The 14,118-nt window shown below is 51.1% G+C and overlaps 1 protein-coding gene across 3 annotated transcripts in view; it reads left to right on the top strand.

Annotated features, from left to right (window-relative positions):
• The window catches only part of znf106a (zinc finger protein 106a), a 76,880-nt gene extending 70,298 nt beyond the window's left edge, over positions 1 to 6,582 (top strand). For 2 of the 3 annotated variants that reach the window (XM_055865630.1, XM_055865632.1), the window contains exons 19-20: positions 792 to 938; positions 3,232 to 6,582. In XM_055865630.1, the coding sequence (XP_055721605.1) occupies positions 792 to 938; positions 3,232 to 3,294 (210 nt within the window). In that variant the 3' untranslated portion in view covers positions 3,295 to 6,582. Of the gene's footprint in view, positions 1 to 577; positions 939 to 3,231 lie in introns of those variants that run through there. The other variant, XM_055865633.1, reaches the window with a different exon arrangement.
• The last annotated feature ends 7,536 nt before the right edge of the window (positions 6,583 to 14,118 follow it).

The raw sequence follows: 14,118 nt of genomic DNA, 5'->3' as shown, positions 1-14,118 counted from the left end.
GGGGAACTGGGATGTGAAGGGGTCACTGCCGGGTAAGACGGGGAGCTGGGATGTGAAGGGGTCACTGCCGGGTAAGACGGGGGAACTGGGATGTGAAGGGGTCTCTGCCGGGTAAGACGGGGGAACTGGGATGTGAAGGGGTCTCTGCCGGGTAAAACGGGGAAACTGGGATGTGAAGGGGTCTCTGCTGGGGAACTGGGATGTGAAGGGGTCTCTGCTGGGGAGCTGGGATGTGAAGGGGTCTCTGCCGGGTAAGACGGGGGAACTGGGATGTGAAGGGGTCTCTGCCGGGTAAGACGGGGGACTGGGATGTGAAGGGGTCTCTGCCGGGTAAGACGGGGAAACTGGGATGTGAAGGGGTCTTTGGGATGTGAAGGGGTCTCTGGGATGTGAAGGGGTCACTGGGATGTGAAGGGGTCTCTGCCGGGTAAGACGGGGAAACTGGGATGTGAAGGGGTCTCTGCCGGGTAAGACGGGGAAACTGGGATGTGAAGGGAATGTTCAACTGGGATAACTAAGTTAATCTACTAAATCAACAAGTAGAGGATAGGTCTTTCTGTCTCTTCCCTCCTCCCAGTGGCATGGCTGTTCTCTGATCTAACTCCCCCCCCCTGTATCTTCTCTCCTCCCAGTGGCATGGCTGTTCTCTGATCTAACTCCCCCCCTGTCTCTTCTGTCCTCCCAGTGGCATGGCTGTTCTCTGATCTAACTCCCCCCCTGTCTCTTCTGTCCTCCCAGTGGCATGGCTGTTCTCTGATCTAACTCCCCCCCTGTCTCTTCTGTCCTCCCAGTGGCATGGCTGTTCTCTGATCTTTGGAGTATTGGAGCACGTTCAGCAGCACCTGCTCCAAGACCACGCCTCTCCCAACACACAGAACCTCAAGTGTCGATGGAAGGACTGCGATGAGTATTTCGCCGCTCGCAACGGCTCCAAGCAGGTATGGCGCTGACTGTTCCTACGCAAGACACGGACGGTTCTAGGTCGTATTAGTACGTCAGAGGTAGAGCTGTGACGGTTCTAGGTCGTATTAGTCCGTCAGAGGTAGAGCTGTGACGGTTATAGGTCGTATTAGTCCGTCAGAGGTAGAGCTGTGACGGTTATAGGTCGTATTAGTCCGTCAGAGGTAGAGCTGTGACGGTTATAGGTCGTATTAGTCCGTCAGGTAGAGCTGTGTCGGTTATAGGTCGTATTAGTCCGTCAGAGGTAGAGCTGTGACGGTTTTAGGTCGTATTAGTCCGTCAGGTAGAGCTGTGACGGTTATAGGTCGTATTAGTCCGTCAGGTAGAGCTGTGACGGTTATAGGTCGTATTAGTCCGTCAGAGGTAGAGCTGTGAGGGTTATAGGTCGTATTTGTCCGTCAGAGGTAGAGCTTTGACGGTTATAGGTCGTATTAGTCCGTCAGGGGTAGAGCTGTGAGGGTTATAGGTCGTATTTGTCCGTCAGAGGTAGAGCTGTGACGGTTTTAGGTCGTATTAGTCCGTCAGGTAGAGCTGTGACGGTTATAGGTCGTATTAGTCCGTCAGAGGTAGAGCTGTGACGGTTATAGGTCGTATTAGTCCGTCAGGTAGAGCTGTGACGGTTATAGGTCGTATTAGTCCGTCAGAGGTAGAGCTGTGAGGGTTATAGGTCGTATTTGTCCGTCAGAGGTAGAGCTTTGACGGTTATAGGTCGTATTAGTCCGTCAGGGGTAGAGCTGTGAGGGTTATAGGTCGTATTTGTCCGTCAGGTAGAGCTGTGACGGTTGTAGATCGTATTAGTCCGTCAGAGGTAGAGCTGTGACGGTTATAGGTCGTATTAGTCCGTCAGAGGTAGAGCTGTGACGGTTATAGGTCGTATTAGTCCGTCAGGTAGAGCTGTGACGGTTTTAGGTCGTATTAGTCCGTCAGGTAGAGCTGTGACGGTTATAGGTCGTATTAGTCCGTCAGAGGTAGAGCTGTGACGGTTATAGGTCGTATTAGTCCGTCAGGTAGAGCTGTGACGGTTATAGGTCGTATTAGTCCGTCAGAGGTAGAGCTGTGACGGTTTTAGGTCGTATTAGTCCGTCAGGTAGAGCTGTGACGGTTATAGGTCGTATTAGTCCGTCAGAGGTAGAGCTGTGACGGTTATAGGTCGTATTAGTCCGTCAGGTAGAGCTGTGACGGTTATAGGTCGTATTAGTCCGTCAGAGGTAGAGCTGTGAGGGTTATAGGTCGTATTTGTCCGTCAGAGGTAGAGCTTTGACGGTTATAGGTCGTATTAGTCCGTCAGGGGTAGAGCTGTGAGGGTTATAGGTCGTATTTGTCCGTCAGAGGTAGAGCTGTGACGGTTCTAGGTCGTATTAGTCCGTCAGGTAGAGCTGTGACGGTTATAGATCGTATTAGTCCGTCAGAGGTAGAGCTGTGACGGTTATAGGTCGTATTAGTCCGTCAGAGGTAGAGCTGTGACGGTTCTAGGTCGTATTAGTCCGTCAGGGGTAGAGCTGTGACGGTTATAGGTCGTATTAGTCCGTCTGGTAGAGCTGTGTCGGTTATAGGTCGTATTAGTCCGTCAGAGGTAGAGCTGTGACGGTTATAGGTCGTATTAGTCCGTCAGGTAGAGCTGTGACGGTTATAGGTCGTATTAGTCCGTCAGAGGTAGAGCTGTGAGGGTTATAGGTCGTATTTGTCCGTCAGAGGTAGAGCTGTGACGGTTATAGGTCGTATTAGTCCGTCAGGTAGAGCTGTGACGGTTATAGGTCGTATTAGTCCGTCAGGGGTAGAGCTGTGACGTTATAGGTCGTATTAGTCCGTCAGAGCTAGAGCTGTGACGGTTCTGGAATTATGAATGACGTTAATTGGCAAAACAAATGACTTTGGTCTCCATTTTAATAACCGTTCGAATAGCAACACAAATCCATTCCATTGCATGAGCCACACCAGTTAACATCATTAGAAGGAACATCCTACATTACCATGGAAACGATTGCATCACAATACCAGCCAGCCATTGAGTGTGCCCATGATGCATTTGGTCAAACTGTCAGTCAGCTGTTATTACATCTATTGTATTCATCTACAACCGTCGGTTACCCAGTTTTTTTACGGTAATCGTGCCAGCCCTAGTCAGAGGCAGACTTTCTTCTTCTTCTTCTTCTGCTAAATGGATGGATACTCCTGTTGACATATCTACTATCTGGGTTGTGTGTCTCATAGTTGAGTCTTCCTGTGTTGTCTTATGTAAAACAACGTGTGTTTCTGTCTCTTGTCCTACAGGGGGCTCCAAAGCACATGCTGCAACATGTGGAGGAGGAGTGGTGTAAACCAGCCCAACCCTGAGGGAGTCTGGGGTGGACCAGCCCAACCCCGAAGGGAGTCTGGGGTGGACCAGCCCAACCCCGAAGGGAGTCTGGGGTGGACCAGCCCAACCCCGAAGGGAGTCTGGGGTGGACCAGCCCAACCCCGAAGGGAGTCTGGGGTGGACCAGCCCAACCCCGAAGGGAGTCTGGGGTGGACCAGCCCAACCCCGAAGGGAGTCTCACGCTCCTGACCCCCCCCCCCCCTCCCATATTGGGGCAACCCAGTCTATAAGGTCACCTGGTTGAACCAGTCTGAATGATGAGCGTATCGTTGAAACGGCGGGGTGGGGTGATTCAGCTTGATGCCAGGTGACTACTAGCCTGAAAACCAGACCTGTTTGGTGCTAACGTTCCACTTCTTGCCAATGTTAGGCATTTGACGAGGAGTGGCAATGAGTGAAATGATAGCACAAAACCGAGTGGTATCCAGGCTAAGGTGACCATCCATACCAGAGAATAATGATGATGAATCTGTGGTTTTGTTATGAAAGGAGAGATGTGTTCTAGTTATTTTATCCAACACATCTCTTCCTCTCCATGGTTCTCTCATGAATACATGAACACTGCTTAATGTCAGTTGCTTGAACCACTGACCAAATAAGACAAAGGAACACAGGACTGACTATTTACCAAGCAAAGAAACCAGGTCTGTAAGATCCATTGTTATGTTTTCTATTCAAACACATTTTAAACATTAATCCAACCCTCAGTTTTATAAAGACAATGTTTGCCACTGTATGTCTTGTTGTGTTTGGAGGGACGTCGGGATGCTCGTGTCTTGTTGTGTTTGGAGAGACGTCGGGATGATAGTGTCTTGTTGTGTTTGGAGAGACGTCGGGATGCTCGTATCTTGTTGTGTTCGGAGAGACGTCGGGATGCTCGTATCTTGTTGTGTTCGGAGAGACGTCGAGATGCTCGTGTCTTGTTGTGTTTGGAGGGACGTCGAGATGCTCGTGTCTTGTTGTGTTTGGAGGGACGTCGGGATGCTTGTATCTTGTTGTGTTTGGAGAGACGTCGGGATGCTCGTATCTTGTTGTGTTTGGAGAGACGTCGGGATGCTCGTATCTTGATGTGTTTGGAGGGACGTCGGGATGCTTGTATCTTGTTGTGTTTGGAGGGACGTCGGGATGCTCGTATCTTGTTGTGTTTGGAGAGACGTCGGGATGCTCGTATCTTGTTGTGTTTGGAGGGACGTCGGGATGCTCGTGTCTTGTTGTGTTTGGAGGGACGTCGGGATGCTCGTATCTTGTTGTGTATGGGGTGACGTCGGGATGCTCGTATCTTGTTGTGTTTGGGGTGACGTCGGGATGCTCGTGTCTTGTTGTGTTTGGAGGGACGTCGGGATGCTCGTATCTTGTTGTGTTTGGAGAGACGTCGGTGGAGGGACGTCGGGATGCTCGTATCTTGTTGTGTATGGGGTGACGTCGGGATGCTCGTATCTTGTTGTGTTTGGGGTGACGTCGGGATGCTCGTGTCTTGTTGTGTTTGGAGGGACGTCGGGATGCTCGTATCTTGTTGTGTTTGGGGTGACGTCGGGATGCTCGTGTCTTGTTGTGTTTGGAGGGACGTCGGGATGCTCGTGTCTTGTTGTGTTTGGAGGGACGTCGGGATGCTCGTATCTTGTTGTGTATGGGGTGACGTCGGGATGCTCGTATCTTGTTGTGTTTGGAGGGACGTCGGGATGCTCGTGTCTTGTTGTGTTTGGAGGGACGTCAGGATGCTCGTATCTTGTTGTGTTTGGAGGGACGTCGGGATGCTCGTATCTTGTTGTGTTTGGAGAGACGTCGGGATGATAGTGTCTTGTTGTGTTTGGAGAGACGTCGGGATGCTCGTGTCTTGTTGTGTTTGGAGGGACGTCAGGATGCTCGTATCTTGTTGTGTTTGGAGGGACGTCGGGATGCTCGTATCTTGTTGTGACTCTTCTCTTGGTTTGTTTTTGTCACAACCTCTTTGGAGACAGCTGTGATTCACTCATTCATCAGACTTGGCTAGCTTTAATGATGTCATGGACTTAATGTTTTCTGGGACATATTTCAGTGCAATGCAGTGTAATTTCAGGCGTTTTAAGAAGTAAAATTAGTTTTTTTTTTTTTAAATGGTCTGTTTTTGAGAGTGATGTCTCATTTTGATAATCTTGTCACTAGATCACCCCCTCACTACCATGTCTTTTATTTTAACAGGGGTCTTGATCTTTTTCTTTCTGGCGTTGAGTGTGGTTGGTTCTTGATATTTTGGTGTTTGTTGAAGGACAGTGTAAAGTGTCTGAGATTGCCATTTGAAAATGTGGTTTTGCGGTGATGAGGAACTGAGAGACATAATAGTGTGTGTTCTAGTGTCGGTTCTAGAATGTGCTCTGGTGTCGGTTCTAGAATGTGCTCTGGTGTCGGTTCTAGAATGTGTTCTAGAATGTGCTCTGGTGTCGGTTCTAGAATGTGTTCTAGTGTCGGTTCTAGAATGTACTCTAGTGTCGGTTCTAGAATGTGCTCTGGTGTCGGTTCTAGAATGTGTTCTGGTGTCGGTTCTAGAATGTGCTCTAGTGTCGGTTCTAGAATGTACTCTGGTGTCGGTTCTAGAATGTGTTCTAGTGTCGGTTCTAGAATGTGCTCTGGTGTCGGTTCTAGAATGTGCTCTGGTGTCGGTTCTAGAATGTGTTCTAGAATGTGCTCTGGTGTCGGTTCTAGAATGTGTTCTAGTGTCGGTTCTAGAATGTGCTCTGGTGTCGGTTCTAGAATGTGTTCTGGTGTCGGTTCTAGAATGTGCTCTAGTGTCGGTTCTAGAATGTACTCTGGTGTCGGTTCTAGAATGTGTTCTAGTGTCGGTTCTAGAATGTGCTCTGGTGTCGGTTCTAGAATGTGCTCTGGTGTCGGTTCTAGTGTTGGTTCACTGTGTTCCTATGCGTGAACAGGGGTTTATGATGAGCGTAGTTAATTTGTCTTCATCATTAAAGACAGACGTGAGAGAAATTCAAAAGAATCACTGTTTGTTAGTTTTTTTTTCCTGAATGAGTGAGTTTGTACTTACCAGTAATTGTTGGATATTGCTGTGCATCTTTTGTGGAACTCTTACAGTATATGGGTGTTTGTTTATCTATTCCACAGTAAGTAAGGGTTTTGTTTTGAAACACGGCCGAGAGATGAAGATGGTATAGAGACGGTGTGTTGAGGGGTTGAAGAGCCCAGAGGAACCGAATGAGGATCCACCTCCCATGCCATACCTCAACCCCCTGTTGACACACACACACACACACACACACACACACACACACACACACACACACACACACACACACACACACACAACAATATAAACCTCTGACACACACACACACACACAACAATATAAACCTCTGACACACACACACACACACAACAATATAAACCTCTGACACACACACAACAATATAAACCTCTGACACACACACACCAATATAAACCTCTGACACACACACACATCACACACACCAATATAAACCTCTGACACACACACATCACACACACCAAGCTGATACGTTGATCCATCATGCCTTTGTTTTTGTTTTTTCAAACAGGTTTTTTTTCTTTTATAATATTATAAAAACACGTTTTTTAAATTTAAATTGTAATCAGTGTGAAAGAAAAAAAATAAAGTTGAACCGATGTTGTCTTTGTAACGCTCCTTATCCGTGTAGTGGCAGCTCTGGGGTTGTACATGGTGCTGTTGTAGGTGTGATCTCATTGACTCGGTTCAACCTGTGATCTTTAATAACAGCCTCCTACTTCCCGACAGGTGTAACTCTTCCTCTGTTATTCGAGGGGAAAACATACAGTTGTCCTCTTACCTGACATTCCTGAGTTTCTTTGACGAGTTTGTTTAGTTCTTGCCAACGGTTGTGAACTTGTTTTGTTATTTTATTTTTAAGAAAATGTTATATAAAAACCTGTAAAAAAAAAAAAAAATTCTACGGTCTGTTGGTTTTTTGTCCTTCATCTGTAGTTGTGTGTGTGTTAAATATCGCCTTGAACTGAAGCTTACAGAAAACAGCAGTGGTTTAGCTCAATTCAACTGGTTTTACTTCTTCTACATTTCATTTAATAAAGCACGTATGAAACAAAATCAGTCCAACCAATAACTACACCAATTATTTATTGGGTTAAAATGTTTTTAAAATGCATTACACTCATTTGACCAAAACTTTAATAGGAAACCACAACAAGTCCAACCCATAGGTCATATTCACAACTCCACATGTTGAACCCACCCTGTAGGGAACTCTTCAGCAGGCTAGAGAGGCTTCTGCCTGGTCCTGGTCGTACAGCGGAGGGTGAGGAGCTAGGGAGGCTTCTTCCTGGTTGTACAGCGCAGGGTGAGGAGCTAGGGAGGCTTCTGCCTTGTCCTGGTCGTACAGCGGAGGGTGAGGAGCTAGGGAGGCTTCTTCCTGGTTGTACAGCGCAGGGTGAGGAGCTAGGGAGGCTTCTTCCTGGTTGTACAGCGCAGGGTGAGGAGCTAGGGAGGCTTCTGCCTTGTCCTGGTCGTACAGCGGAGGGTGAAGAGCTAGGGAGGCTTCTGCCTTGTCCTGGTCGTACAGCGGAGGGTGAAGAGCTAGGGAGGCTTCTGCCTTGTCCTGGTCGTACAGCGGAGGGTGAAGAGCTAGGGAGGCTTCTGCCTTGTCCTGGTCGTACAGCGGAGGGTGAAGAGCTAGGGAGGCTTCTGCCTTGTCCTGGTCGTACAGCGGAGGGTGAAGAGCTAGGGAGGCTTCTGCCTTGTCCTGGTCGTACAGCGGAGGGTGAAGAGCTAGGGAGGCTTCTGCCTTGTCCTGGTCGTACAGCGGAGGGTGAAGAGCTAGGGAGGCTTCTGCCTTGTCCTGGTCGTACAGCGGAGGGTGAAGAGCTAGGGAGGCTTCTGCCTGGTCCTGGTCGTACAGCGGAGGGTGAAGAGCTAGGGAGGCTTCTGCCTGGTCCTGGTCGTACAGCGGAGGAATGTTCTTGGCAGGTTCTGTCTGTCCCATTCTGCGTCTCATCCATCCATTGGTCGGACTAGCAGATTCTATAGCCATTTCTCTGACACCAGTGTTTCAGAGCTGATAGGGGGTTTGTTCCAGTTCCCACGGACCAACCAATCCGGTGCTGAGTCAGGAAGTCCAAGACTGAAGGAAGGAAGCACTGGTCCTTTTCCAACATCTCCAGTTCATCCATTGGCCGTGAGAGAGCCGTGGTCTTCACTGGAGCGATTTGGAGAAGGGACTTGACAGCGCATCGTGTCAGGGTGGGTTAAGGATGGTAGGTGGTATAGGGGAGACGTTCAGGATGGTAGGTGGTATAGGGGAGAAGTTAAGGGTGGTATAGGGGAGACGCTGAGGATGGTAGGTGGTATAGGGGAGACGTCGAGGATGGTAGGTGGTATAGGGGAGACGTCGAGGATGGTAGGTGGTATAGGGGAGACGGCGAGGATGGTAGGTGGTATAGGGGAGACGTTAAGGGTGGTAGGTGGTATAGGGGAGACGTTAAGGGTGGTAGGTGGTATAGGGGAGACGTCGAGGGTGGTAGGTGGTATAGGGGAGACGTCGAGGATGGTAGGTGGTATAGGGGAGACGTCGAGGATGGTAGGTGGTATAGGGGAGACGTTGAGGATGGTAGGTGGTATAGGGGAGACGTCGAGGATGGTTGGTGGTATAGGGGAGATGGTCGAGAATGGTATAGGGGAGACGTTGAGGATGGTAGGTGGTATAGGGGAGATGGTCGAGAATGGTATAGGGGAGACGTCGAGGATGGTAGGTGGTATAGGGGAGACGTTGAGGATGGTAGGTGGTATAGGGGAGACGTCGAGGATGGTTGGTGGTATAGGGGAGATGGTCGAGAATGGTATAGGGGAGACGTTGAGGATGGTAGGTGGTATAGGGGAGATGGTCGAGAATGGTATAGGGGAGACGTCGAGGATGGTATAGGGGAGACGGCGAGGATGGTAGGTGGTATAGGGGAGACGGCGAGGATGGTAGATGGTATAGGGGAGACGGCGAGGATGGTAGGTGGTATAGGGAAGACGTTGAGGATGGTAGGTGGTATAGGGGAGACGTCGAGGATGGTAGGTGGTATAGGGGAGACGGCGAGGATGGTAGGTGGTATAGGGGAGACGTTAAGGGTGGTAGGTGGTATAGGGGAGACGTTAAGGGTGGTAGGTGGTATAGGGGAGACGTCGAGGGTGGTAGGTGGTATAGGGGAGACGTCGAGGATGGTAGGTGGTATAGGGGAGACGTCGAGGATGGTAGGTGGTATAGGGGAGACGTTGAGGATGGTAGGTGGTATAGGGGAGACGTCGAGGATGGTTGGTGGTATAGGGGAGATGGTCGAGAATGGTATAGGGGAGACGTTGAGGATGGTAGGTGGTATAGGGGAGATGGTCGAGGATGGTATAGGGGAGACGGCGAGGATGGTAGGTGGTATAGGGGAGACGGCGAGGATGGTAGATGGTATAGGGGAGACGGCGAGGATGGTAGGTGGTATAGGGAAGACGTTGAGGATGGTAGGTGGTATAGGGAAGACGTTGAGGATGGTAGGTGGTATAGGGGAGACGTTCAGGATGGTAGGTGGTATAGGGGAGACGTCGAGGATGGTAGGTGGTATAGGGGAGACATTGAGGATGTTTGGTGGTATAGGGAAGACGTCGGATGGTAGGTGGTATAGGAGAGAAATCGAGGATGGTATAGGGGAGACGTCGAGGATGGTATAGGGGAGACGTTCAGGATGGTAGGTGGTATAGGGGAGACGTTCAGGATGGTAGGTGGTATAGGGGAGACGTTCAGGATGGTAGGTGGTATAGGAGAGAAGTCGAGGATGGTATAGGGGAGACGTCGAGGATGGTATAGGAGAGACGTCGAGGATGGTATAGGGGAGACGTCGAGGATGGTATAGGGGAGACGTTGAGGATGGTATAGGGGAGACGTCGAGGGTGGTAGGTGGTATAGGGGAGACGTTGAGGATGGTATAGGGGAGACGTCGAGGATGGTAGGTGGTATAGGGGAGACGTCGAGGATGGTAGGTGGTATAGGGGAGACGTCGAGGATGGTAGGTGGTATAGGGGAGACGTTGAGGATGGTTGGTGGTATAGGGGAGATGGTCGAGAATGGTATAGGGGAGACGTTGAGGATGGTAGGTGGTATAGGGGAGACGTCGAGGATGGTATAGGAGAGACGTCGAGGATGGTATAGGGGAGACGTCGAGGATGGTATAGGGGAGACGTTGAGGATGGTATAGGGGAGACGTCGAGGGTGGTAGGTGGTATAGGGGAGACGTTGAGGATGGTATAGGGGAGACGTCGAGGATGGTAGGTGGTATAAGGGAGACGTCGAGGATGGTAGGTGGTATAGGGGAGACGTCGAGGATGGTAGGTGGTATAGGGGAGACGTTGAGGATGGTTGGTGGTATAGGGGAGATGGTCGAGAATGGTATAGGGGAGACGTCGAGGATGGTATAGGGGAGACGGCGAGGATGGTAGGTGGTATAGGGGAGACGGCGAGGATAGTAGGTGGTATAGGGGAGACGTTGAGGATGGTAGGTGGTATAGGGGAGACATTGAGGATGTTTGGTGGTATAGGGAAGACGTCGGATGGTAGGTGGTATAGGAGAGAAATCGAGGATGGTATAGGGGAGACGTTCAGGATGGTAGGTGGTATAGGGGAGACGTTCAGGAGGGTAGGTGGTATAGGGGAGACGTCGGATGGTAGGTGGTATAGGAGAGAAGTCGAGGATGGTATAGGGGAGACGTCGAGGATGGTATAGGAGAGACGTCGAGGATGGTATAGGGGAGACGTTGAGGATGGTATAGGGGAGACGTCGAGGGTGGTAGGTGGTATAGGGGAGACGTTGAGGATGGTATAGGGGAGACGGCGAGGATGGTAGGTGGTATAGGGGAGACGTCGAGGATGGTAGGTGGTATAGGGGAGACGTCGAGGATGGTAGGTGGTATAGGGGAGACGTCGAGGATGGTAGGTGGTATAGGGGAGACGTCGAGGATGGTAGGTGGTATAGGGGACACGTCGAGGATGGTTGGTGGTATAGGGGAGATGGTCGAGAATGGTATAGGGGAGACGTTGAGGATGGTAGGTGGTATAGGGGAGATGGTCGAGAATGGTATAGGGGAGACGTCGAGGATGGTATAGGGGAGACGGCGAGGATGGTAGGTGGTATAGGGGAGACGGCGAGGATGGTAGGTGGTATAGGGGAGACGTTGAGGATGGTAGGTGGTATAGGGGAGACGTTGAGGATGGTAGGTGGTATAGGGGAGACGTTGAGGATGGTAGGTGGTATAGGGGAGACGTTGAGGATGGTAGGTGGTATAGGGGAGACGTTGAGGATGGTAGGTGGTATAGGGGAGACGTCGGATGGTAGGTGGTATAGGAGAGAAGTCGAGGATGGTATAGGGGAGACGTCGAGGATGGTATAGGAGAGACGTCGAGGATGGTATAGGAGAGACGTCGAGGATGGTATAGGAGAGACGTCGAGGATGGTATAGGGGAGACGTTGAGGATGGTATAGGGGAGACGTCGAGGGTGGTAGGTGGTATAGGGGAGACGTTGAGGATGGTATAGGGGAGACGGCGAGGATGGTAGGTGGTATAGGGGAGACGTCGAGGATGGTAGGTGGTATAGGGGAGACGTCGAGGATGGTAGGTGGTATAGGGGAGACGTCGAGGATGGTAGGTGGTATAGGGGAGACGTCGAGGATGGTAGGTGGTATAGGGGACACGTCGAGGATGGTTGGTGGTATAGGGGAGATGGTCGAGAATGGTATAGGGGAGACGTTGAGGATGGTAGGTGGTATAGGGGAGATGGTCGAGAATGGTATAGGGGAGACGTCGAGGATGGTATAGGGGAGACGGCGAGGATGGTAGGTGGTATAGGGGAGACGGCGAGGATGGTAGGTGGTATAGGGGAGACGTTGAGGATGGTAGGTGGTATAGGGGAGACGTTGAGGATGGTAGGTGGTATAGGGGAGACGTTGAGGATGGTAGGTGGTATAGGGGAGACGTTGAGGATGGTAGGTGGTATAGGGGAGACGTTCAGGATGGTAGGTGGTATAGGGGAGACGTCGAGAATTTTAGGTGGTATAGGGGAGACGTTAAGGGTGGTAGGTGGTATAGGGGAGACGTTCAGGATGGTAGGTGGTATAGGGGAGACGTCGAGGATGGTATAGGGGAGACGTCGAGGATGGTATAGGGGAGACGTCGAGGATGGTAGGTGGTATAGGGGAGACGTTCAGGATGGTAGGTGGTATAGGGGAGACGTCGAGGATGGTATAGGGGAGACGTCGAGGATGGTATAGGGGAGACGTCGAGGATGGTATAGGGGAGACGTCGAGGATGGTATAGGGGAGACGTCGAGGATGGTATAGGGGAGACGTCGAGGATGGTATAGGGGAGACGTCGAGGATGGTATAGGGGAGACGTCGAGGATGGTAGGTGGTATAGGGGAGACGTTGAGGATGGTAGGTGGTATAGGGGAGACGTCGAGGATGGTAGGTGGTATAGGGGAGACGTTGAGGATGGTAGCTGGTATAGGGGAGACGTCGAGGATGGTAGGTGGTATAGGGGAGACGTCGAGGATGGTAGGTGGTATAGGGGAGACGTTGAGGATGGTAGGTGGTATAGGGGAGACGTCGAGGATGGTAGGTGGTATAGGGGAGACGTCGAGGATGGTAGGTGGTACAGGGGAGACGTTCAGGATGGTAGCTGGTACAGGGGAGACGTCGAGGATGGTAGGTGGTGTAGGGGAGACGTCGAGAATTTTAGGTGGTATAGGGGAGACGTTAAGGGTGGTAGGTGGTATAGGGGAGACGTCGAGGGTGGTAGGTGGTATAGGGGAGACGTCGAGGATGGTAGGTGGTATAGGGGAGACGTCGAGGGTGTTATAGGGGAGACGTCGAGGATGGTAGGTGGTATAGGGGAGACGTCGAGAATGGTAGGTGGTATAGGGGAGACGTCGAGGATGGTAGGTGGTGTAGGGGAGACGTCGAGGATGGTAGGTGGTATAGGGGAGACGTTAAGGGTGGTAGGTGGTATAGGGGAGACGTTAAGGGTGGTAGGTGGTATAGGGGAGACGTCGAGGGTGGTAGGTGGTATAGGGGAGACGTCGAGGATGGTAGGTGGTATAGGGGAGACGTCGAGGGTGGTATAGGGGAGACGTCGAGGATGGTAGGTGGTATAGGGGAGACGTTGAGGATGGTAGGTGGTATAGGGGAGACGTTGAGGATGGTAGGTGGTATAGGGGAGACGTTGAGGATGGTAGGTGGTATAGGGGAGACGTTGAGGATGGTAGGTGGTATAGGGGAGACGTTCAGGATGGTAGGTGGTATAGGGGAGACGTCGAGGATGGTAGGTGGTATAGGAGAGAAGTCGAGGATGGTATAGGGGAGACGTCGAGGATGGTATAGGGGAGACGTCGAGGATGGTAGGTGGTATAGGGGAGACGTTCAGGATGGTAGGTGGTATAGGGGAGACGTCGAGGATGGTATAGGGGAGACGTCGAGGATGGTATAGGGGAGACGTCGAGGATAGTATAGGGGAGACGTCGAGGATGGTATAGGGGAGACGTCGAGGATGGTAGGTGGTATAGGGGAGACGTTGAGGATGGTAGGTGGTATAGGGGAGACGTTGAGGATGGTAGCTGGTATAGGGGAGACGTCGAGGATGGTAGGTGGTGTAGGGGAGACGTCGAGGATGGTAGGTGGTATAGGGGAGACGTTGAGGATGGTAGGTGGTATAGGGGAGACGTCGAGGATGGTAGGTGGTATAGGGGAGACGTCGAGGATGGTAGGTGGTACAGGGGAGACGTTCA

The sequence above is a fragment of the Salvelinus fontinalis genome, chromosome 16 (genome assembly GCF_029448725.1).
Source record: "Salvelinus fontinalis isolate EN_2023a chromosome 16, ASM2944872v1, whole genome shotgun sequence".
Lineage (NCBI taxonomy): Eukaryota > Metazoa > Chordata > Actinopteri > Salmoniformes > Salmonidae > Salvelinus > Salvelinus fontinalis.
This window is presented reverse-complemented; position numbering and strand designations above follow the sequence as displayed.